Raw genomic sequence first — 26,459 nt, 5'->3', positions numbered from 1 at the left:
ATATTTGGCTTTGTTTTCCTTGTTGCAACTGTGTATCTGATGTGCAGCTGAGAGTGATCTTTCAAGACATTTGAAGTTTTGGCATTAATCAGGGGCTGCTGTTTTGCCGGGTTTAGGTTCCTGTGAAGGGATGCGACAAACCTGGGAGGAATCTTCTCCACTCAGCCCAAGCACATCCCTCAGCGCTATCATTAGGACTCCTAAATGCTATCACATCTCCTCACTGAACGAGAACGCCGCCAAACGTCTGTGCCGAAGGTGTTCTCAGAAACTGATCCAGCACACCGCTTATCAGCTGCTGAGGACCTACCCGGCAGCGACCAGAATCGACTCCTCCAATCCCAACCCCATCATGTTCTGGCTCCATGGGATACAGCTTGTAGCTCTAAACTACCAGACCGATGGTAAGGAGCCTGCGTCCTCACCTCTCTCTGTATCTTATCATGTGCAGTAAATGCAGTTCTGTGTACACTTGTTTTCTGGAGATAGAGAGGGGTTGGGGGAGAGTCCAGACAGGGGCACAGGTATGTGGGGGGGGGGGGGGGGGAGAACATAGGACGGAAAAGAAGGAAGGTCAAAGGAACTGTTTTCCTGATGTTTTGGAGTGATAGAAAACTCTATCCAGCTGGATTTTAAAGCTCTTTAGAGGCAGGGATTTCCAAGCTTCACTTATTAACTGCTTCTTCTTACAAGTCAGAAAGTAGCAGCCGGTGACTAGGGCATCACTGTGCCTCCCTTGAATTCCAGAGATGGAGGAAAGAGACTGCCAAGTCCAATGCTGACTCAGGCTACATAGAGAGCTTGTCTCAAAGTGGGAAAGTAGCAGTGTTACTTCAAACACCACTCAGACACACCCATTTGCCCAAGGCTGCAGTGTCTGACAGTGATAAGTTCAGGTTCTCTGGAAGTTTGGGCAAAAAGGCATTTGTTTCCACATACCTTAGAAAATGAGGGATGTTTCCTAGAACCTTACACAAAGTCTTGCCTTTCCTTTGAACAGCAGAGGTGCCAGTAGCCCCTGCCATTTATCTCACACGCTCTGTATCCGAACATGTGCTAAATGGTAAACCATCTCGTGCCCTGGCTCCAGCTGAGATCAGGCCGCAGCTCTTAACTCTGGGTCCTCGAGGTGCCTGGCACTGGTGTCAGCGGCGGCTGACACTAAACACCTCTGCTTGGCGCTGTCTTCCGTGCTTTGTTTTGCCTTTATCGTATTTACTGGTTTTAGTTGAGATTGCCTAAGAATAGTATGGCTGGAAAAGCAGCTTGCAAAGCTCCCATCCCAGGAAGAAAGCACTGCACACAAGCTAACTCTCCTTAAGGGTGTTCGATAAGCTGTTCAGAACAGTATAATTTGGACTCACACGTGGAAATCATGGCAAACTACTCTCTGGGCTGTAAAAGTTTTCTTTTCCATTTCTTTCCAATCTTTCACAAGTGCCCTGTGACTTCACCTCCCTGGCTCTGTCTGCAGCCCTGAGTCCAAGGCTTCCTGGACTCTTATGCTGCTGAGGTCTCTTAAGCACGCCATAATAACTAGCACAGTGATTTCCTCAAGGAAATGTCAGGATGCTTGGCTTGGGATGCACCCTGTTCCTGAAGTGCCAGGGCTGGTGCAGACACGCTGGCTCCACTGATGGCAAATGGTACCCTAGCTAAGGGGAATAGAAGAAGTTACCACTCCTGAACCTACTCCATAGTCTACAACACAAACTGAGCCTCAGAGTGCCTTCCACTCACCCTTGCAGTCTTCAGTCCCCCCTGATCAAGCTGGGAGCACCTGTTGGAGCTACCCAACTCAAGGGAGGCAGATGGTTCATCAGCAAGGTTCTCTGCAGAGCCTTGCAACCCAGAAAGAGCATTATCATCTAACCTCTCTCAGCTCTATTCAGTGAGCCTTATACATCCCTCCTTGCTGCACAAGGCACAAGCTCCATGCAGAGCCAGTATGTCCATCTATAAGACTGGCCTTCGTTTATGCAATTATGACCTGAAGCCTCCCTCAAGACTTTGCCCCACAGTAGATAATCAATAAGTACGTGTTGCCTTGAGCTGAAGCAGGCTGTCCTGATCAATCTCACTGAAATGTGGACCTGTGCTTCTTGATTTCATCTTTGGGCCAGATCTGTTACTTTCACACTGACACATTAGTGAGAGGATATAGTTTATCAAAGCATGTAAGGCATGGCAGGAGTCACAGGAAGATAGGTCAGGTCGTCACAGTGCATCCACCGTCAGGAACCAGAGAAGGGACACGGAATGGACCTAGGCTATAAGACCTGAAGGCCCATCCCAATGACCCACTTCTTCCAGCAAAGCTCTACCTCCTAAAGTTTCCACAGCCTTCCCAAATGGTGGCCAAAGACTGAGGAACAAGTGTTTAGACATATGAACCTCTGGGGAACAATTCACACTCAAACCTTAAGACGACATCTTCTGGGTGCTTCTCTGCGACTTGAGAGTCCAGACAGATAAGCAAACAATATCAAAATAAACACTTTTCAGTTGTTCAAAGCAATTCCTAGGTTAAGTAGTACTTGATTTTCCAAGACCTTTCCTAGGTCGGGCCAGCATCCTTATCTCATGGGATTCATCTGCCTTGCCATTTTGTAGATGTCAGGGGACCTTGGTGCCTCCCAGGGGTGTCCGTGGAACTAGGACCATCTGTAGTCTATTTTCAAGCTTCCAGCTGATTTGTAAACTCCAAGAAGTGATCAGCAGGCCCATGCTCAATAACAGTGACCAGTGAGCCTGTGAACCTGAAGCCGATACACAAAGCTGGAGTTACCACTGGCAACGGCCCATCTGAGTTCTTTCTGTTAGGTCAGAATGAGTCTTGCTCTGTGTACATCACAGCCCCAGTCAGAAAGAAAAGGCTGCTTTCTAAAAAGCGTGTATCACGCTTTATTGTTTATTGCGTGTTTATTGTTTATTGCGTGTATCACGCTTTATTGGATTGAAGTTGCAGTTTTCAGAGTGATATTTTTTTCCCTTCAAGATCCTAAATACAAGGGTAACTATTAAAGAGTGTGGTATCTGCATACCACAGTGTTTTTAAGTGATTAGGAGACCATGCAGGTGATGGGGTGTCTGATCTGCCCCAATATACACTGTCAGAGAGGCCAATCAGGATGCACTGGTTTATATACTTCTTTTTATTTGGTTACAAATGAGTTTCCAAACTGTAGCTGTAGCTGCAGGTGACCACTAGAACTCCCCCTTGAAGACAGTAGAGGACTACATTTGAGCCTCTCTTTATTTTAAACTGAACAGCTTCGCAGGGATCTGTTTTACATATTGGTGTACCAAATGGGATCTTGGCTAAGAAAAGGTGGTTTAGAGATTTTAATTTTAATACCACACTTGGAAACAGAGACAGGCAGACATCCCCCCTACCCCTGAGTTGTGAGGCAGAAGCAGGCCAGTCTCTGTGAGTTTAAGGCCAGAATGGTCTACATAGCAAGTTCCAGACCCCCAAGATACACAGTGGAACCCAGTCTTAAAAACAACAAAGTCTTTAAAAGCAATTAGGTTAGACCCAGTGCAAAGAATGTCTGACCCCAAACTTGAGTGAAGTTGGCATCTTTAAATGTAAGCCGCTGTTGTTGTAAGATGTTGGTTGATCATCCTTTATCTAAAATGTTTAGGACTGGAAGTGTTTGTGGATATGAAGTTTAGTTGTTTGTTTGGTTGGTTTGGTTTGGTTTTTTTTTTTTTACAGATTTCAAATTTTCGGAATGTTTGTAGAACTATATGTGTAGACTCTTTTCGATCACAACCAGTCGTGAGGTCAGACAGGGATTTTTGCGTTGTGGTGTCATATCAATGCTCACAAAGTATTGGCTTTTGGATTGTCGAGACCAGGAATGCTGTTTTCAAATTGGGGGTAAAACCTATTTGATGCTTAACCACCTCAATCGAGCTCGATGGGTTCACTCTTTCAAGTCATCCTAGCTGTGTCTATGTCGTGTCACAGAGTGGCCAGGGAAGGGGCAGCACATGCTCTGTAAGCCAGTCACATCAGAACTGGAAAGAACCTGACAGGTGGATGTTATGCACTGATTCAACAGAGGAAACCAAGGCCAAGAAGCTTGATGTGCCTAATATGTCTTCAGGAATCCTTGCACATACACTTGGCCAACCTCAGACATGCGGAAAATTTTTATACACAAGATACAAGAGTGGGGGCCAAGTCTTTGTTGTTCAAAGGCACTTAGCACTCTTTTCCTTGATGTTGGTTCATGTAGCAAAGGTCATTCAGCACATGGAAGGAATCTACAAGAGGGAACATTAGTCAGGTGTGTCTCAGAAACCTTTTGCTCTTTTGGGCAACATTTATACAGATTGAGCCATCAGATGACCGCGTGAGTATGGAAGAGTCCAGAAACTGCACAGTCATTCATCAAAAATTGTGCCAAATAAAATTTGGCGACAAAACACTCAAAGCCTTTGTGAGGGTTCCTAAAGTTTATGACTGAGGAGCCTGTTGAACATGGTGCGAATCATATGTGGTGACTTTTTTCATATTCAGCTATAACAAAAGAATAGGTTAAAAAAATAATTATGGGTCAAAATGAAGATTTCAAGGAAATGCCGTTTTTCTTCCTTGCATCGTTAAGATTTTTATCTTACCTTTGAAATAGCAAGAATTGGCTATAAAATGGTGTGCACAGTTTGGTATTTGTAGATGAAAAAAATGGAATGAGTCTTTCCCAAGATAATGATTTTGTTCCAAACGTCAGGAAAAAATGAGGTATTGTAAGCCAAGGTATTGTAGCTTAGAGTTGGAAAATGGGGCATGTTCATTGATGTGAGCAAAGTGGATTTTGGTGGTGGTGGTGGTGGCGGTGGCGGCCGTGGCAGCCGTGGCAGCAACGGCGACGGTGGTGGTGGTGGTGTTGGTGGTGACAGTGGTGGGCAGTTTGTTTGCTTTGTTCTGTTTTTGTTTTATCTGTTACCTGCTCTCTCTCTCTCTCTCTCTCTCTCTCTCTCTCTCTCTCTCTCTCTCTCAATACAACCTGGCACATGGTTCTCATTCATCAGTCTATGGAGCGTGGTTCACTTAGGGTTTCTATTGCTTGCTAAAATACCATGACCAAAAGCAGATAGCAGAGGAAAGGGATGACATCAGCATACAACTCTCGGGCCATACTCCTTCACTGAGGGAAGGCAGGGCAAGAACTCAAGTCAAGAACGAAGCAGAGGCAATAGAGGAACACTACTTACTGGTGTGTGTGCTTTCCCAGGCTTGCTCAGTCAGCTTTCTTACACAGCTTAGAACCACCTGCTCAGAAGTGGCATGACCCACACAGGCCTGGGTCCACTCCCATCAATCATTTATCAAGAAAATGCCCTGCAAAGTGGCCTCTGGGCAATCTGAGTGAGACATTTTCTCAACTGAGGTTCCTCAGAGTGAAAGGCTGCTTGTTTGTCTCTTCGTGAAATAATGTGTAATCTTGGCTTTGTTTGTTCTGCAGACCTTCCTTTACATTTAAACGCCGCCATGTTTGAGGCAAATGGTGGGTGTGGTTATGTTTTGAAGCCCCCTGTCCTGTGGGATAAAAGCTGTCCCATGTACCAGAAGTTTTCTCCACTGGAAAGAGACCTAGACACCCTGGATCCTGCTATCTATTCTTTAACTGTGAGTACGCCCTTGTGGTCTAAGCAATGCAGCATTTAAGCCTCCAGGGATAAGTATGAACCCAGTCTGGAACTCAGGGCATCGCAAAGTTATGGTGTTTCAGGTCGTGCAGGTTTAGTTCCCACAATAATTTCCTATTTCCAAGAAAGCAGTGGCTGAGGTCAGGCATGCTGTCATAGATTCTGTGTTTCTGAGCCAGGCAGGTGGAGTTGTGAGATTCTTGCTTTATCTCATAAACTAATAATGATCATTTTTGTCTTCTAGGGTACCCAAAATCACAATGGTGTCCCCATAAATGTTGAGCTCAGTCAGACAGACTGGCATCAGTGTAAACACACAGTGAGGCACACTTCCTGCTTCCTGTCTAACCTTGTGTTTCCTATTACTTAGGTCTTTGCTGAGTTATTGGCAAAACTCTACAGATTGCCACCTTAAAGTAGAGAACTTCAGGTTGTTAGTCACCTCTGCTTCCTCCTTCGTTTGCTCCCCTTAGCTAACAGGAAAAAAATATCAGGGCAGGAGATAGGAGAGAACAATGAACAAGGGTCGCTGTTTCTTTCTTTCTTTCTTTTTTTTTTTTTTTTTTTTCGGCTTTAAATCTCGTTTTTCTCTTCCTAAAGGAAGCATCCTCCTGGTGATCCAAATACCTGGAGTAACTGTTCAAACATTCTCCCACCACCCAAATTGCTTCCTCTTTCACTCTAAACTGGAAGAGCAGTTGCCTCTTTTATATCAGAGCATTTTAGCAAGAGTAGACTTGTTTTATCTGTTTACAGAAGGCTACTGTTAAGTCTCAAGGAAACCCGGAAACCAGCTAACTGGGGTGCCTGTTAATATGTCAAAATGGACTCTGTCTGCCAGCCTCTCTCAACTGCCCAGTACCTGTTACAAGTTATCCTGGCTGCCATATCCTACCCCAAGCTGTCCAGCCCAGAGCTGGACTTCCTTCCCTCCAGCTTCTCTGATTCTTATATTACCCAGCCATTTTGTCTGCAAGGTCCTTTTGCCCTATTTTGCCTCTTGGCTGCAGCTCTCAGTTCCAGTTCTCATGATCTCTTGGCTTCTGGCTCTCCCCTTTGCCCTACCTGGTTCAGTCTGCCAGCCATGTTCAGTCTGGCCCATTCCAGATGCCTCTGGCTGTACCTTCCCTCGTGCCTACAATAAACGTTCTCCTCAACCCATACCTAGGAGTGTCATATCCTCATTTCATGTATGTTTTTCCTCGAGCTATGAATTAATTTCTTTTAACAGTGTTCCATGGCTTCCTCCAAAACAAGTGAAGGAGATTTTGTAGTTGTAAAATATAATCCTGTGGCACTTAGAATAGATTGTAAATAGCAAACTCATGTTGATGCTGAGTAGGATCTCTTGTGATCTGTAAGAATTGCAGTTTTGTTCTAGTGCTTCTTTTTATAATATTTCAAATTTTGACCATTGAGAGGTTCAGTTCAAGTGAATGCTATAAGCAAAATAGGGTTTTCAAGTGGTTCTAGCTACGTGATTATCTGAGTACAACCCCTTGGGTTTGCGTAAGGATTTTATTAACCACCCACCTCATCCATTGTAGCATTCTCTGTGGACAGAAGCTAAGAGAACCAGTTTCTTTGCTTCTCTTTCATCTTCTGTGACCTTGATCATTTGTCTTCCCCTTCAGATCATCTCTGGCCAGAATGTGTGCCCTAGTAACAGCACCGGAAGTCCATGCATTGAAGTTGACGTCTTGGGCATGCCCCTGGACAGCTGCCATTTCCGCACAAAACCCATCCATCGAAACACTCTGAACCCCATGTGGAATGAGCAGTTTCTCTTCCGGGTTCACTTTGAAGATCTTGTATTTCTTCGTTTTGCAGTTGTGGAAAACAACAGTTCGGCGATAACGGCTCAGAGAATCATTCCACTCAGAGCTTTAAAACGAGGTAGAATAAAAGTCCCAACGGTGTCTGCAGTGCCAGGGCGGGGCGTTTTAAAGCAGAAAATGAAGTAAGGAGATAGAAAACGAAGGGAAGGAGAGCTGGGGTGCAGTAGTAGGCAAGTGAGCCATAGCCGAATGGGAAGCCTAACAGTATTGGGAAGGTGTGTGTTAGGTGAAAGGCAAAGGCAGGCATCCCTGGCTTGTGGGTTGACTTGGCTGTGGTCCGCAGGAATTTCAGTTCCTTGTGTTGCCTCACAAATTGTGATGTGCTCTTGGTAATAATGTATAGACTCTTGGTAATAATGTATAGCCTCTGCTTCAGTAGGTCTCGGGTACAGTCTAAGAGTCTGCCTTTGAAGTCCTTCTGGGGATGCTGACTGCTGTTCTACTCTGATATCAAGTTACACATATGTGCTCCCCACATCCATACTCATGCTGGCATCCTCTGGGTTCTGCAAACATGTTATACTTTCCCACTTTTCTTTCACTGCCTGTCTCTTTTTCCTGTGCAAGCAGCCTCTGGTCACTATCTGTGTTTGGTAGAGTGTTCAGAATAATATGCGACAACCAAATCCATTTCCTCACAGTCTTGAAGGCTAGAAAGCCCAAACCAAGATGTCAGAAGGTTTCATCTCCTCTAAGACCTCTCTCCTTGATTTGGCTTTCTAAAGTATAGTCACATAATCCTCATTTGTGTATGCATGTCTAATGCTTCTATCTTTGAAAATGGTTGTACTTATTTATTCCATGTGCATATGTGGATGGACACCTGTGAAGGTCAGAGGTTGAGCTTGAAGGAGTTAATTCTCTCCTTCTATCACGTGGGCCCTGGGGATCAAACTCGGGTTGTCAGATATGCCTACCCACTGAGATATCCCTTAATTTCCTCTTCTTCTGGGGTCATTGGTAGAAGCACTTTAGCCTCATTAGACATTAAAGGCACCACCTCTGTGGTCACACTCTCAGGTACTAGGGGGCTTGGATCTTTACGTATCAATAAGAGGGGTCATAATTCAGGTCATAGTTACTAGAGAAGTGTGAGAAAGGACAAAGAATAAATCGGTTGCTTCAAGAGTATCCTGCCATTCCCCACTCTATCCACTTTAGACACACATCTGTTCCAGGCTTTATTTCTCTGCCCATGTATATATATAACAATGAGATACATACCCAACAAGACTTCTTCCTAATCCTAATGTTTTATGACTTCCTGGTTTTCCATTTCTAATGTGTATCGTGAGCAACTTCCTATATTAATGACCATACAGCACTTCCAGAGTCTGCATAGTATTGCATTTTATATTGATATAAAATATCTTGCTATTAAAAATAGTTAATGAAGTAATTTTTAAAGTGGAAAAAAAGGCCTTCCTGCACATGTATAGCAGATGTGCAGCTTGATCTTCATGTAGGCCCCAAACACCCGGAGCGGGGACTATCCCAAAAGCTGTTGCCTGTACGCGGGATATGTTCTTCTAGCTGGGCTGCCTTGTCTGGCCTCAGTGGGAGAGAATGTGCCCAGCCCCACAGAGACTTGATGCACCAGGGTTAGAGGATACCCAGGGGGGCCCCCACCCTCTCAGACGAGAAGGGGAGGGGGAATGGTGGAAGGATTGTGGGAGGGTGTTACCAGATGGTGGGCAGTAAGCAGGATGTAAAGTGAATATGTAATAAAAAAATGAAAAAAAGTATTTAATGATGAATGTTTTTTTAAAACCAATATTGACCTTTGGTAAAACAGAGATAGTAGCTGCCTTGGTAGCTAAATCACCAGGTTTCTCTATTTGTTGCTGTTGTTTTTTTAATTTAATGATTATTCCTTTGAATCTAAGTTAGAAAGAGTATTGGACATTAGTCATGGACAGTCCAGTCTTGAAGGACAGCTCTCTTACAGTGAGAGGTTCCTACTGGCGTGCCTGCTGCTATCCACTGCTCCTTTGGGGGTGTACTGACCACCGTGGAGATCTTTGCAGCACTCAGTCATGCATTGTTAACAGGCTTTCCTCGATTCTGCATCCTTCCAGGATATCGACATCTTCAGCTGCGGAACCTCCACAATGAAATCTTGGAAATCTCTAGCTTATTCATAAACAGCAGAAGGATGGAAGAAAACCCCTCTGGCAGTTCCATGCCAGCCTCGTTGGTAATTAAGTTCTTATTTCAGTCAGCATACCTGCAGGACTGCTACATCAAAGGTGGCCTCTCCTGGGGTACATAAGAGTGGCCAGTGAGCCACTGATTAGGTAGCTATGGAAATGGCAACAACAAAAATGGCTGACTCTTTGGCATTTAGCTATGCAGTAACTTACTGGTTAAGACCCCACAGCCAGTGATTTTTGATAATGACTGGACCAGGGCTCACCCATCTAAACAAGGATCGCTGCTCCTATTTGCTGGTTAATTATATTATTCTTCCTCTATAAATTAAAAACATATGTGACAGTGTGTCCAGATTCCCTCTGGACAGGCATTTTCTATGACCACTTTTATCACCACCTCAAATAGCCCTGCCTTCTTCCCTGGCCTCCCTCCCCTCACCTCTGCTGATCTCATGCTGTGTGCCCTCAGCCCTTATTTTCTTGGGTCTCTTTCTTCCTCCCTCCCTTTCCCTGTATCATTCTATAGAATCCTTGGCTTCACATCTATGTCACCTGAGGAGCTTTTAAAAGTGAAAGCTGACACACATTTCATAATTTCAGTAAGTTGACACTCTGGTGGCAGAATTTCCTCTTGACTGTGGAGGAAGATATAGCATTGACTTTTCCATCACATCAGCTTGGCATCAAGTTACAAGTGGGTCCTAGAGATTTTGTGTTGAATGGAGCCTAAAACTACTGTGTTATATGGAATTCATGCGAAGCCGTGTGGTCTTCATTGACAGATGTTTAATACTGAAGAGAGGAAATGTTCTCAGACTCACAAAGTCACAGTGCATGGTGTCCCAGGTCCAGAGCCCTTTGCTGTTTTCACTATAAATGAAGGCACCAAGGCAAAGCAGCTTCTCCAACAGGCAAGTCCACTGAATCCATGGTTAAAGAAAGTCAGCCTCCAAAATGTATGGATGTACATGTGTGTATAAATATGTGTGTTTGTATACACATTCACATAAATCCATAAAGGTCCACGTGGATGATTCATCTTTTATTCACTTATCTATAGTTTGTTTATCTTTACATGTTAGGGCTTGAACATATAGCTTTGTGCATGCTAGGCAAGTGCTCTACCACTTAATCACAACCACAAATCTTTTATTTTTATTATGAGACAAAATTCTCCCAAGATGACCTTAAATTTCTAATTCTCCTGTCTTTTGATAGGTCTTTTGATTGTTTGAAATCCTAAGAATAGTGTAAGTGTTCTTGGTTCCACTAGACAAGCTAGCTTACCCCTAGAGAAGAATTTCTATTGATTCACTGGCCTAACATCTGCACACACTGGTTCATCCTTAACCCATTTTAGAACTACTTCTCTTCTAAAGTAGATCAAGAGGTATGCCCTGGATCTTCCTCCGGAGTTAGTGCATATGATGAAAGGTAGCAAGAACGATATGATGCATGGCAGAATTAAAAACCAATCCAGCAGCCATGCATAACCATTGATCTTGTTATATTAATAACATTAACAGTAGTTACTTCTCTCATTTAAGGTCACATCTCTATGAATAGTGCAATGTTTGTGCAACATTTTATAACTGACTTAAGTAGCATCATAGGAAACTGCTTAAAGTCCGAATCATATATATATATATATATATAATCAAACAAAAGGTATTGCTTAAAGTTTGGGGTGGTTTTCTATTCCTTGATTGCTTTTAGTCAATCAGTCCAGAAACTTTAGTGTGGAATCACTATTACGATTTTATAAAATCAGGGAAACTTCCCATAGCCACCAATGAAAGCAACACCATATTGTCTCCCCATACTAATAAACAAGTGAGCCCTCAGTGCTGAGAAAAAGTAATGTTGAGTCTCTTGAAAAGATAACAGTACCAACAGAACCCCTGAAAACTTCTCATTTTGAATAATTCTTATAGTAGCAAGTCTGAACGGTTTGCCTTAGACCCTATGGAATTACTAGAGTTCCTAGTAGTAATTGCTGTCTACTTTAGACCAAGGGCTCAGGTAGAGGGACCAGAGTTGTGAGAACTTTTCTGCTCCTACCATCCTTACCACCTTAAATTCTGCTTCCCCTCCAAGTGAGAAATGTTAACCATGGCCATTGCATCTTTGTCAGGACCATGGGAGATGGGTGTTTGCTAATCCAAGCTAGGTGGTAGCAGTTGGGTCCCATCACACAACCACCTCTCAGGAGAAGGAAATAAAGAAGATGTCCTTGGGCTGGAGAGATGGCTCAGTGGTTAAGAGCACCGACTGCTCTTCCAGAGGTCCTGAGTTCAATTCTCAGCAACCACATGGTGGCTCACAACTATCTCTAATGGGGTCTGATGCCCTCTACTAGTATGTCTGAAGAGAGCAATGGTATACTCATATACATAAATATATCTTAAAAAAAAAAACAAGAACAAAAAATGATGTCTTCACTATCACTGACACTGCAACAGAAATCTATATGATGGGACTAAAAAAGAAAACATCAGTAAGACTCTAAAAATGGCTAGTATTCACTGAGTGTTCACGATGTTCATACTGTGCGTAATGCCTCTATTCTAAACCAAAACCATTAGATTATTCCTATGAGCGTTCCCACTTTATAGATGGAAACACCAATTCTTCTTCCAATGTTCCAAAGGCAGTAAGTCTTTACAGCCTCATGCATGCTAAGCAAGTGTTCTACCACTGATATATCCTTAACTCAAAACAAATAAGTCATGAAAGGAATCTCAGACTTAGGTCTAACTGACTCCAAAGCTCCGTCTTAACCACTCCATTTGATCGTGCAGAGTCCAGAGTCAACAAAGAAAAAAACTCTTTAGGCACAGTGTCAGGAATCTACTGAAAGGAGAATTCCCAGACGAGAACTTAGCCCTGTGAGCCTTCCATGAGAAGATAGTTATTTCCCCGGTCAGAAACAGAGATGGTATTTGCAAACTGCGCTGGGTCCTTTGCCTCAGTCCTTCCTTGCAAGATTTCAAAGAACCAAATCCATGGAGTGAGAAGCCTAAAATTTTAATTCAATAGTATCTCTCATTCCAGCAGTGGGAAAAATAGTTATGCTGTCTGGGGATTATGAATAAATTGCGTCATTGCCCAGAGTGAACATAAACAATCTTTTTTTGGGCATATAAGAATTATTACAGCTCTAGAAAGAATTATGCAACACTCCTGTGTAGTAGTCAATTTATAATTTTCACTTGTAAATTACACAGCAAGTCCATCAGAATGTCATGAAAGCAGACTAGTGTTCAGCTTGTGCCACGCTTCAGGGATGTGCCTCATGCTCTCTTTGCTCTTTTCTTTAGGTTTTGGCGGTTGACCAAGACACCAAACGTACTGCCACAGACTATTTTCTGATGGAAGAGAAACATTTTATATCTAAGGAAAAGAATGAATGCAGGAAACAACCATTCCAGAGAGCTGTGGGTCCAGAAGAAGATGTTGTGCAGATTTTAAACAGCTGGTTCCCAGAAGAAGGCTACGTAGGCAGGATTGTCTTAAAGCCCCAAGAGGAAGTAAGTATATCCTGGACCGAGCCTGGTTGGTGGCTGCTCAGTATGTCATCAGCCACCTCACCACTGAACACCTTCTTTGGGTCCTGAATTGTTATTGCAACATGGTTTAGATGATTCTTCTCAAAGTGAATATGGAGAAATGGTTTAATTTTCCTGCATGTGTTCAGATGGTTAACTAAAGAAACTCTGCCTAAAAAAACCATCCTGGTAAAAAACAAAGGAAGCAGGAAATTAAAGGATTCCTGTGTGCCTCAGCTGTAGGTCCAGTGCTGTATTTGTATGTGTGAAGCTGTTTCTGTAAGAGTCACCTTAGACTAGCAGCCCTATGGGAATGGCCTAGGCTGACCTTCCCAGTAGATGCCTGAAACCTCATATAGAAACAATCGCTGGTATCCAGGCATTCTGATCTCATGGCAGTTGACTTGATCACTGAGACAGCAAAGACTGATGGGTATATAGTCTGATAGAGATATGCTGGACAAAGGATGATTTATGACCACATCTACCCTCCCCCCCCACACACACACTGCCCCAGAATAGAACAGAATAGCAAGAAATATTATTATTCTACTCATAGAATTTAAAACTTATGAATTATTTATTTGTGGCATTTTCCACTTAATATTTTCAAACCAAAACAAAGGCTCAGATGAGGGAGCTGCCACCCTGCCTAACACTGAACCTGTTGACTCTCTTCTGAGTGTCTCATAAAGTTTTGGCTTAGCTGGAGCTATCCAGCTTTTACAGTCTATGTAGAGATTCCCAAATCCAAAAGTCAGAAAAATCTGAAGCACGTCGGGTCCGAGGCATTTCAGATAGGGGATAATCAACATCTAAAAGGTTCTGAGTTTATACATTAGCAACAGTATGTCTTTGAAAATATTCTACAGTTTCACACAAACTAAAGATAATCTCAGATTTAATAAGAATTATTAAACATTTATGTATGTTGATACTGCATGGTTGTCCCCTTGAAAGGAAAATAAGAAACAACTCAATATCCATTGGCTTTTGTTTTGAATTTGTCTGTGGAGTAGTTTGCTTTGCAGAACAATCTAGCAAGGGCCCACTCCTTTACTGTCCCTTTGTAATGTGGGATATAAAGCCATTGCTCCAACATATATCATCAGGACGCGTGACAAATCAAGTGATTAACAGTTGAATCAATTCATCCATTTAATCCAACACATATTTATTAAGCATCCAATATGCCCTGGGCCCCTGGTCGAGTCTCCTTACTATGTAGTAGAGGTGTAGTTAGTCAGATGTCCATTAGTAGTGCATTCGTCCTGGGAAGGTGAGCTAGTTTTTCTTACCAGGCCTTCCTTTGTCTATTCTAGTTAGTCACTGTAAGCATAGCCTACAAGCCAGACAGAACACCAGCCTCTCTTCCAGGATCCAGGGTTGCCCCTTCCTTCCCCACTCTTGCCTCAGACCATAAAAGGCCATACTTTGAGCAAAGAAACATTGTCACTGTTCTTGCCTTTTCTTTCAGGTGTGTGGGGGTAAAGAATAAGCTCACAATGCCTTATGGGAAAACATCAGGAGTTCGGGTAGACGTTTGAAGCCATCTTTAATAGCTCCCTAAGTTTTTCCTGTGTATAGATGTCTTGCTTCATTACTTAGCTATCTGCCAAAAAGAGTAGCTCCTAAGTGACCGTCCTCTCAGTAAACAAGTAAACACTTCAAAATCACAGAGAGCTGAACTGGCTCAGACACCCATGATTTTCAATATCCTCGTGATGTAACAGAAATTTTTTTATGCATTAGAAAACTAAGTTTCAGAGGCATGAAAATAAATGTTGGGGTCAGAATAGAAAGAACAATCCTGTGGCTCTGATTTGATGTCTTTCGCTAACCTCTGCGGCCACGGTAGACATCCTGTTACTAGCCACTGAGGATTATCCACACCCAAGGTTGCACTGTAGACGGCATCAGGGGGCAGTCAGCATCTCACTCTGTAGCCCTTATTAGCTATGTAGACCAGGCTCGACTTGAACTCACAGAGATCTACTTGCCTCTGCCTCCCTAGTGCTGGGATTAAATGTGTGCACTACCATATGTATGTAGCAAAATATGTATTCTTGCTGATTTTTTGAAACAACATAGAATTTTCTCTCTTTGTGTGTGTGTGTGTGTGTGTGTGTTCACACGTACTTGTATACATGTGTGCCTGTGCATGTGGAAGCCAGAGAACCACCACAAGTTCTGTACAGGAGACATCTACCCTGATTTCTTTGAGACAGGGTGTCTCACTAGACTTAGATCTCACTAGGTAGGCTATACTGACAGCACAGCAAACCCAAGGGTCAGCCTGCCTCTGCCTCCTGGTGCTGCGATTACAAGCAGGTGATCCCACACCTGGCTGGCTTCTTCTCTACCTTCGTCCTCATGCTCTTCAGCAAGCACTCTGCTGTCCCCTCAGCCACACGTACCTCTCTTCCTGCTCTGAAGAATGCTAGGTCATAAGTTCTGTCATGTGAACTACACCCGACACCACTTTTGGATTGTTGGAATATGTAACGATGAATGTTACACATGTAACATTATGGAACTAGAACTGTAAGAGGGGAGAAAAACAAGTTGTAGAATGGCGGGAAACAATCACGTTTTACGTAATAGAAGTAGATAAACAATACCTCCACTCCTACTCCTCCATCGTTTGAGTAAAGTTGGATATGCCAGTCACTGTAAACACCAGTAAACTGTAGGGTTGTGACTCCCTGATTTTTGAAAAGGCCGGGGCCGATCCTTTCCAGTCTTGGTTACAATATGGCACCACTTGGTGGCAGTTTCCAGTGCTGACTTAAGCATCAATGGGAACAACCCTAGGTGGTGGGACCTGTTGATACGTCCAGGCCATTGATCACAAACCCTGAATTCTTCTGGTTACTTAGCATTGTTTCAATAGCCTGTGTGTGGAGATCAGGTTAAAAGAATGCCAGGAATAGAATATTCCATGTGAAGTCTTGACATCTGATAGGGTCACCTACCACTTCCTTCATCTCTTTTCCCATGTCACTCTCTTGTAGAAGATAATGTTAAGCTACTGTCATTTGAAAACAGGGCTCAGTAAGTGGACAGAAGCCAGGTAAAAAAACAATTACAACCATATTCACACAGAGCCAAGATTTTGTGTATATCTGTTCACATACTGGGAAATACACTAGTGTATCATTGGCAGAAGTACACAAAGGCAGATCACCTAAGAACGGTGGGATTTTGTTTACAGACCTGTTTGCTCGTTTGTTTGTTTATGAGAATAAGGTGCTATAGAAGGGAAAGGTGAGAATAGGAAATGGATCTTATCATTTTCTTGACTAGGGGAAAAACTTTATTCTGTATGCATATGGTTGTTTTGCCTATATGTGTCTGTATACCAAACACATGCCTGGTGCCTATGAAAGCCAGGAGACATCATCATATCTCCTAGAAATGGAGATATAGTAGCTGCGAGCTATCATGTGGGTGCTGGGAATCAAACCCGGGTCCTCTAGAAGAGTAGCCCGTACCCTTTAGCTGCTATCTTTCCAGCCCATTTGAAGTTTTTAATAAAATAAAAATGAAGGCTGGAGAGATGACTCCGCAGTTAAACGCCTACACTGTTCTTGAAGAAGATGCAAGCTCAGTTCCCTTGACATACACAGTGGTTTATAACCACCTGTAACTCCAGTGCCAGGGGATCTAACATCCTCTTCTGACCTCCAAAGGTTGCTGCACACACATATATACATAAAGAAACAAAACTTCTAAAAAGATGTTACATATAAGAGAGAGGGAAATTAGATTTCACTAGCGTTTACTCAAATCCAATTAGTCAGATACTAATTCCCACATTATTGCGAAGTCTATCAATGTTCACTGCAGCTACTGATTTAGCCTTTTCCCTGTGGGCTTTTCTCATTCCACCTGGATGAGTACTCCATGTTCATATGCCTAAAATTTCTCTTTTGTAACTTTAAAGTGTGTGTGTGTGTGTGTGTGTGTGTGTGTGTGAGAGAGAGAGAGAGAGAGAGAGAGAGAGAGAGGGGGAGAGGGAGAGGGAGAGAGAGAGGGAGAGGGAGAGAGAGGGTAGAGGGAGAAAGGGAGAGAGGGAGAGAAGGAGGGGGAGAGAGGTAAGAGGAGGGGAAGGGAGGGAGAGGGAGGGGGAGGGAGAGGGAGGGAGGGAGAGAGGGAAGAGGGAAGAAGAGCAAAGAGGGAAGAAGAGCAAAGAGGGAAGAAGAGGGGAGGGGGGAGGGAGGAGGAGGGACGTGTGTACCACAGCGTATGGGTAGAGGTCAGAGGACTACTCTGCCATGGGCTCTCTCCTTCCACATTTGCACGCAGCCTAAGGATTGAACACATCATCAGGCTTGCAGGTCAAGCACTTTATCCACTAAGCCATCTCATCAGCTTCAATGTCTAATATTCCTTAAATATTAACGGTATTGGGGAATGAACTTCTCGTCCATATAGCTGTGTTTGTACTGTATTTTCAATAACAAGCAAAACAGTATATTTTCTTTCTAAAAGTTTGTAGCTGGTTTCTTCTCTCAAAATCCATAACTAGTAGGCACCTATAAATTGGTTTATTCTAAGACCTGCGTGTGAGTCAACGTCACTGGGAATGGAGCCTTTCTTCCCCTCAGAAGCAGGTTCATCTTTTCAGCAGGGTGCATGCGAAAGATTAATGTATTAACTATAAATTAAGGTGATGTTTCCCATATTGCCAAAATACAACTCAAATTTTTACTAGAATTTTTTTTCTGTTTTCTGAATTGTCTCAGCATTTCCTCACGTTCATATTTTCACTTTAAAAATGCAGACCCTAGAAGAGAAAAGCATTGTCTTCGACGACAAAGAGGTGATCTTGAGCTCGGAGGAGGAGAGTTTCTTTGTGCAAGTGCATGATGTCTCTCCAGAGCAACCTCGAACTGTCATCAAAGCCCCACGGGTCAGCACTGCACAGGATGTAATTCAGCAGGTAAATGCTACCTTGCGGGTCCCTGCCTGCCAAGCAGGCACAGGGCTCTGAGCTTGACCCCAGCACCAGGAGAATCTTCCCTTTCCTCACCCCATGACTCCTTGATATAAATGATTGGGACAAGTCAGATATATGTGCATTGACAGCTCATTAATTAATGACGTTCTAGAATGAGGTTGGAGGCAGGGGTAATACATCTCTTGGTTGGTTGGTTGGTTGGTTGATTTTTTTAAGACAGGGTTCCTCTGTGTAGCCCTGGATGTTCTGGAACTCACTTTGTAGGCCAGGCTGTCCTTGAACTCAGAAATCCGCCTGCCTCTGCCTCCCAAGGGCTGGGATTAAAGGCGTGCACCACCACTGCCCAGCGGAATACATCTCTTAAGGATAGGAAATATTTTTTCACTCCTGCAACAGATCCTTAGCTATCATCTATGATGAGTTTAGATCTTTGCTAATGATGTGTTTAAGGAGGTGGCACTGCAGAAATTGTCCCCAAAACACCTGAGTCAATACTGGATGACCATCTCTGAAGGATGCCACAGAACACAAGCAGAAGCCAACTCTGACTGTTGGTCCTTTCAACTATGTCAAACTGCTGATTTTTGTTTTGTTTTGTTTTTGTTTTTAACTTGATTTCAAAGAACGGTTACACATGGTATGTGCAGTCATTGAACTCCTTCTTGAGAAGTGATGTAGCACAGTAAACAACACACAAACCCCTGATCACATGGCTGAGGGTTCAAACCCAGCTCTATCCCTCGCTTAGTGATCTCCACCAAGATCCCTCAGTCTCACTGAGATCTGTGTCTGATTTATACTGGGTGTTGACTAACTTCTTTCGTAGGGAGCAAGGGGCTCTGATTCATTTCTGTTGGATAAATCCTCTTCCCTTGTCTGACTTCCCCATCCCATTCCATTTGGCTCTGGCACCACTCACTGTGTGGCAAGTTTCCAGTTGGTTTAATAACGTGGAGATAGTACAATGGTACCTCCCACACACAGCTGTTGCAACAAAGGCAGTAGTAACACATGTGGGGTGCTTCATACAGTGCTTGGCACGTATTTGAGTGTGATTTCTTATTCCTGTTGAATGATAACCTGGCTAGTTATTTGCAGTCTCCTTAATTACCTTTGAATTTCAGATTCTCCTTTCTTTTGCTCAGCTTTGTCTCCCCAGAGTACAGCATAGTACTGGATATAACAGGTCATGACTAAACATACAATGAATAAATGAACATAAGAAAGATGATCTTCTAGTAATTGTAAGAGAAACATGTGACTTCTAAAGTCCTTCAGCACCCAAAGGTGTGATAGAGGCAGCCTGGTGGAACAGAGAGAGCCTAGGGCAAGATTTCATTTCTTATTGGCTGCCTAACCTTCATGTCTCCATGCTGTGGTTGGTGGTAGGGGATCTGTGTTTAGCCTTCTTAGGTATGTTATTAGCAGGACTTGCTCTGGATTCTGCTTGACCACTGCTGAGTTTAAGCCTCCTCTTCTGGAATCTGCTTTGATTTTTACAAGCGTAAGCTTCTGCACCAAAGCCAGGCCAATTGGAAGCTAAGAGGTAACTTGAGAATGTGTGTTATAAACTACAGCTACTCAAAAGAAAATGAGGCAGGGTGACCTGGTTTGGAAGATCCTCTCCACCTCTGAAAGTCAGAGCCATTTCTCCACCTTAAATCTTCATTCGTGATGGATGCAAAGGTGGCAGACATTTGATTCAGCTGACCCTAACTTATCTTTCAGACCTTATGCAAAGCCAAATATTCCTACAGCATTCTGAACAACCCCAACCCATGTGACTATGTGCTTTTGGAAGAGGTGATGAAAGATGCTCCTAATAAGAAGTCTTCTACCCCAAAGTCCTCACAGAGGATCCTCTTGGACCAAGAATGTGTGTTTCAAGCCCAAAGCAAGTGGAAGGGTGCAGGGAAATTCATCCTTAAGCTAAAGGAGCAGGTACAGGTAACGTGGATCTCACATTGCTGTCTTTATAAATCCTTGATAGTCAGTCACGTCATAATTAATTTGGGAGCTAGAAAATTCCTAGTCAGCAGTTCTTGGAAAGCAGTTATTTTGTTTTCAGTGTTCTGGGGGGAAGGAGGTGGGGAGACAAAACGACATGCTCTCCTGTGTGGTTAAAAGATCCTGGATAGCCTGGTGGTGGGGGTGGGTGGGGGGTGGGAGTGGTGGTGGCGCACGCCTTTTATCCTAGTACTGGGGAGGCAGAGGAAGATGGATCTCTGAGTTTGAGGCCAGCCTGGTTTACAGAGTAAGGTCCAGGACAGTTAGGGCTACACAGAGGGAGAGGGGGAGGGGGAGAGAGGGAGAGGGGGAGGGGAGGGGGGGAGAGGGGGGAGAGGGAGAGGGAGAGATCCTGGGATAGAGGCCTTGGCTCATCTACTCAAAACTTACTTACCAAAGAGAAATACAAAGGAGTGCATACTACCTCTAAGTATGACATGGGAAAGTCAGAAACCTGGATTTACCAGTCCATCAAAGAAGGATCTTTTTTCCTACACAGGCATCCCGAGAAGACAAAAGGAGGGGTATCTCCTTTGCAAGTGAACTCAAGAAACTCACTAAGTCCACTAAGCAGTCTCGAGGGCTCACATCACCTCCTCAGCTTGTGGCCTCAGAAAGTGTTCAAAGCAAGGAGGAGAAACCCGTGGGTGCCTTGGCCTCTAGTGACACAGTGGGTTACCAGCAGCAGTGAGCAAGTGCGGCATATTTGTTCCAGGGATATGAAGGTACTGTAGCATTCTAAAATAGTCTTCACCTGAAAAGTGCTTTGTAACACAGGGTGGTGCCTTGTGCCCTTTCAAGAGGCTTGTCCTCTGAAGACAGGTGGGAATGGGACCTCAAAACCGCACCAGGGTGCTGAAGTCGCTTTTATGTAAGCTTTTAAGATTTTACACTTCCTGAGCTAGAGAGGTGGCTCGGGGGTTAAAGACGTTTGCTGCAAGCCTAATGACCTGAATTGAATCTGTAGGGTTCACTTGGTAGAAGCAGAGAAATGATTCCCACAAATTGTCCTTTGACCTCCACATGCATACTTTGGCATTTACACACCCTTGTATTTGGATGTGCTAGCACACACACACACACACACACACACACACACACAATTTATACTTTCTTATTTTGTAGATAACCAAGGGCCCCAAAGTGTCACACAGACTTAAATTATCACACATAGGACTGCCTTAATTAATAACATAAATGAACATTCTTCAAAGGCTGTACACATTGTTCAGTGTTTATTCATTTGGATTGCTAGTAGTTTAGTCAAAACTGTTTCATTTAGACCCAACAACCTCGTCTCTTCTTACCTCTTAAAAGATTAAAGTATGCCAGGCATGGTGGTGCATGCCTTGTAATCTCAGCATTTGGAAGCTGAGGCAGGAGGATCACAAATTCAAGGTCAGTCTGGGTTACATAATAAGTTCCAGACCAATTTAGGGAACATGGTGAGACCCCCACATCCAGATGGATACTCGATACAAAGACAGTCTTGGCAGATGGGTGATCTACAATATGAAAAGAGCGCAGGGGAATCAAAGCTAAGAGCCTCCTTTTCACGGGTTCTTTGGTTAGTTTCTGATACTGTGCTGGTGGTTTAAATGTGAGTGGCCTCCAGTGGCTCATGTATTTGTTGGTGGTGAAGGATTGGGAGGTGTGGCCTTGTTGGGGGACAGTGATTTAGATGCTTGCCTTTGGATCCCATTTTCTTCTTCTTCTTTTTTTAAAGATTTATTTATTTAGTATATGTAAGTACACTGTAGCTGTCTTCAGACACTCCAGAAGAGGGTGTCAGATCACTTTACAGATGGTTGTGAGCCACCATGTGGTTGCTGGGATTTGAACTCAGGACCTTTGGAAGGGCAGTCAGTGCTCTTAACCACTGATCCGTCTCTCCAGCCCTGGATCCCATTTTCTTTGGCAAGTAATCTTTATAAGGACTGAGCTGACTTCAGAGCTTTGCTAAACATTCGTGCTTCTCTTTAAAAAGAGCCATAGGCACAACTAGGTCCACTTATGACCTCCTGTATCACGGTAGTTCCAAGAATGAATACATTTTTTTAAACTAATTCTCTCTGTATGTTCTCATAAGTAAACAAGTACAATGTTTCAGCCTTTCTGACTGCTATAGTATTTGTTCTAAAAACGGTAACAACTAGTTTCAATAACCACAACCTAAGAATTTCTAAAGAAGCAAAAGTTCACCTCAGTCCCACCTGAAGTGGTAACAGTTGGTAACAGTTCTCCTTTTTCTAAAAGTTGAGGAACATTTACTTGATGTAATAAGAAGGGTGCTTGCGATTTCTCCTAAAGAATTTGCCGTTCCCAGGACAGAAAGAAGTGTTCTACCTCCCGAGGGCGTCACTGTACTAGGAAGTAACTCCTTGCCACCAGAGCTCTGGGGTTCTGGGGTTGAACAACTTGTAACTGGCGAGGCTGCACATACTTCTGCTTCTTCATGTTCAATACACTAATTAGCCTATGTGGATGACGTTACAGGGGGAGGTCCTTGATGAGGCGCTATCAAGAACGAACGTGGGGGGAAGAAAGATACTTTACCTCCATCACATTTAAACTGGAAATGGATGATTTCTCAACTGCAACCCTCTTCACACCCGATGGGAGGTTCATGCCGAGGACAAGCAAAAAAAAAAAAAAAAAAAAAAAAAAAAGGCACAGGTCTGCCAACCAACGTCCCGAGGGGTGAAGCAGGGACACCCAGGCCATTGCCCAGAGCATTACAGGTGGAGAGGCCACCCCCAGGCTTAAGGCAATGAGCTTCGCCTGTAAAGGGCCAGATGGTAAACATTTTAGGGTTGGGGCCCCATGGCCTCTGTGGCACTGAGTTACCTCAGCTGCTGAGTGCAAATGCAGCTGCTGACAACAGGTACAAGAATGAACATGACTGAACAATAAAGCTTTATTTATGGACACTTACATTGGAACCTCAGAGAGTTTTCACAGGTCACACATCCTTCAAGTGTTTCAATCACTTAAAATTGTAAAAAAATTTTCTTAGTTCAAGGGTCACACAAAAACACATGAATTTGGCTCAAGGACCAGCTTGCTGACCCCAACTTGGGAGAACTGGGAACCAAAGGTATATAGAGGTTAGGAAACCACAAAAATTGGCCATGGCTTTAATGAGAAGTGGAAGTCTGGGGGCATTGGAAATGTAAATATGTCCTGTAAGTTTTGTTGACAATTATTCAAATTATGTACCAAGGTGCGCTCTTTGGGCTGGCTTTCCTCAAACAGAATTTTTTTTTTTGAAAGCTCCTGTTTCTATGTCCACAGACTGTTCTGTTTTTAGTTCTCACGAAGTGAATCTAGAATGATGTACAATTCAGTGTCTATGGAGTTGTGATGTCTTCATAAGAAGCCTAAGTCATTTCTAAAAAGCAAAAGTAGACTAGGTTGATGTTTAAGGTAGATTTATTTATTTTACAATGTTTATACTGACACTTGTGTATTTATTAGATATATCTTTCTTGATGTTGCTATGGGTGACAAGCATTAGTGGTTCAATCTATTTCAAGACATCCTAAAAAATAAATCATATGAGCATGTGACTCGAGTAGAGATGCAGAGCCATAGTGTGATCTTCATTTCGGATTCTCTGAGGAGCCGTGGCTCCGAGTCTCACTGGCCATGTGATCTAAGTCATGTTAAAACCTACTTCACAAAACAATCAGCAGAGTGCAATGGATTCTTCTCACCCTTGGGGTGAGGCAAATGGCGACTCATCATGGACTCTTCTCGTCCTCGGGATGAGGCAAATGGTGACTCATCAGACTGAAGTACGTGTTCATCCAGAGTCAAGCCTATATTTCATCTTTCAGTTGTCCCTGTTCCGCTTGAAGATATTCTTCTTCAAGTTAGAAAACCCACTAAAAATCCTGACTTTTGCTTTTGAGACTTTCCTTTACCAATTACAGAAGGAATAAAACAACCCCTTCTTTGCACATTCTAAAAGGAGACATGTCAAAAATACACCACACAGCTTTCCTGTCACTGGAAGACTCTGGCTGCACTGTCTTTCTCTTGCCAAGAGAACTCAGACTATTCTCATTTGGCAGTTACACAGCACTAACAGGTTCCCTTTATATTAAATACTAGGGCTGTAACAAGCGCACAGCGCTGCTTCGGTTTTAAAACACATTCTGGAACCATTTTATCAATTTTCTGTAAATTAAAGAGGCCAAATGCTTTGGGTTACCTTGGGTTGAAAATTAAATTACTGGTCTAACCAGCCAGAGCCAAACAAAACCTGCAGGTAATAAGATACGGAGCCAGACTGGTTTACCCCACCCTTGTGGTCCTTATAATAGATGGAGATTTGATACAGATCTGAAACTGACCCCATATTCAAATACTGGTGTGCATCCTAGTTTAGGTTAAAGGACATACTCCATTAAAATTGAGTCTCCAAGACTTTAAGCAGAAGAGATTACTAAACATATGCAAAGAGGGCCATCGAGATGGCCCAGAGGAGGCCCTTGCCACCCAAGCTCTGATGACCTCAGTTTGATACCGGAACCAATGGAAAAGTAAAAGGAGAAAACTGATTCCATAAAATTATCTATCCTCTGTCTCCACATGTGCCCCCATGTCATATAACATACACATACAAAAATAATAATAAATAAAATAAAAATTTAAAGTATTAACAGCTTGTCACAGGAATGTGTTACTTAATGAGGACGTATTTTAAGAAATGCACTGGTAGGGAACTTCATTGTTGTATGAATGTCATAATATACCTACACAAGCTAAGATGGCTACTGTGTCACTGAACAAGGAGCTTTTTGGCTTTATTATACATTATGGGGTCACGGTTCTGTTCCATAGCACCCCACACAGCAGTTTATCCATGATCAGAGCACCACTGTAAGGTACATGACTGAATTACAACTCCTTAGCATAATATGATGATGTTTTGACTGAAGGCTTATCTGAATTATGGGACGTAACTGGTTTATCAAATGAAAGAAATAACCCTATTCATAATAAATTAGCATGGCCACTAGAATTGTGCCCACCACCATTTTATACTTTTTAGAATACAAGAAATCTGGATAACAAAAATCTTAAAACAAAAAACAAAAAAAAACTTAATCAGTAAAATTGGTATAAAAAAGAACTTAAATATGCAAGCTGGTTTTATTGTATTGTTTTTATAGAGGTATGAACGTGAGGGTCCCTGAAAAGGCTTATGGCCTGCAGAGAAACGATCCCCGTGAGGCAAGAAGATAATCTGGCTCAACACAACTTAATTAGCTGGGCTTGTTCAAACTTCCATTCATTTTAGCCACATTTAAGCACAACACAATTTGGGGGGTGGGGGGAGGTTTCTGGATGATAACTAATTCAATCCTGTGTATACAACATTTAAGACATGTTTACATTGAAACTCTTTACAAAGTACATATGGCTCCTTCCGTAAAGACTTAGAAACAATGCTTCTAGATAAAAGTCTAGGGAGAATGACTGAGATAAACGTAATAGCCTATGGGAGTCAAGATAGGCTTGGCCCTATTTCGCTACTTCGGCTGTTGTAAAATACAAGTGACACCTCTCATGAGGATGGGTTTTATTGACTGAGAAACAATGTTCAAGTTCTAGGGTGGGAGAGTCTGGGATTAACAAACATAATAGTCTCAAGGAGCCTGGCCCGAGAGATAGCAAAAGGTTTCCAGGTTTAGCAGGGCAGTGATGGAGCATGCCTTTAATCCCAGCACTTGGGAGGCAGAAGCAGGTGAGTTCAAGGCCAGCCTGGTCTCTATGACAGCCAGAGCTACACAGAGAAACCCTGTCTCAAAAAAAAAAAAAAAAAAACCCAGAAACTAAAACAAAATATTACCAGGTTGTAAATAACACCCATTCCCAGAATTCTGGGTAGAACACAGGTACACTTCTCCTTTCCTTTGAAGAGACAAGCCTGCATGTTTAACTTTCTTGGTTTCCCTGCGTGCACAAGGAAGGACCTTGCACCTTCTACATGTGAACCCATGTCAAAGTTGGCAGGTTGTAAATAACACCCATTCCCAGAATTCTGGGTAGAACACAGGTACACTTCTCCTTTCCTTTGAAGAGACAAGCCTGCATGTTTAACTTTCTTGGTTTCCCTGCGTGCACAAGGACCTTGCACCTTCTACATGTGAACCCATGTCAAAGTTGGCAGCTCAACTTGTAAACAAAAATTACCTGGCAATAAAGGATTAAAGAAGCCAGCATGATACTCAGGAGGAAAGTGAAGACACTCTCTTCTTCTCAGTCACCTGTCCACTTA

General features: G+C 43.1%; 1 protein-coding gene across 8 annotated transcripts in view; it reads left to right on the top strand.

Moving 5' to 3' along the window:
- The window catches only part of Plce1 (phospholipase C epsilon 1), a 314,749-nt gene that overhangs the window by 272,462 nt on the left and 15,828 nt on the right, over positions 1-26,459 (top strand). For 6 of the 8 annotated variants that reach the window (XM_021151795.3, XM_021151794.3, XM_029472804.2 and 3 more), the window contains 10 exons: positions 117-404; positions 5,478-5,641; positions 7,296-7,557; positions 9,578-9,696; positions 10,435-10,563; positions 12,973-13,182; positions 17,987-18,145; positions 19,892-20,110; positions 20,670-20,895; positions 22,667-25,168. In XM_021151795.3, the coding sequence (XP_021007454.1) occupies positions 117-404; positions 5,478-5,641; positions 7,296-7,557; positions 9,578-9,696; positions 10,435-10,563; positions 12,973-13,182; positions 17,987-18,145; positions 19,892-20,110; positions 20,670-20,861 (1,742 nt within the window). In that variant the 3' untranslated portion in view covers positions 20,862-20,895; positions 22,667-25,168. Of the gene's footprint in view, positions 1-116; positions 405-5,477; positions 5,642-7,295; positions 7,558-9,577; positions 9,697-10,434; positions 10,564-12,972; positions 13,183-17,986; positions 18,146-19,891; positions 20,111-20,669; positions 20,896-22,666; positions 25,169-26,459 lie in introns of those variants that run through there. The other 2 variants (XM_029472803.2, XM_029472801.2) reach the window with 2 other exon arrangements.

Source organism: Mus caroli, unplaced genomic scaffold (assembly GCF_978045245.1).
Source record: "Mus caroli unplaced genomic scaffold, Mus_caroli_1 scaffold_20, whole genome shotgun sequence".
Classification (NCBI taxonomy): domain Eukaryota; kingdom Metazoa; phylum Chordata; class Mammalia; order Rodentia; family Muridae; genus Mus; species Mus caroli.
This window is presented reverse-complemented; position numbering and strand designations above follow the sequence as displayed.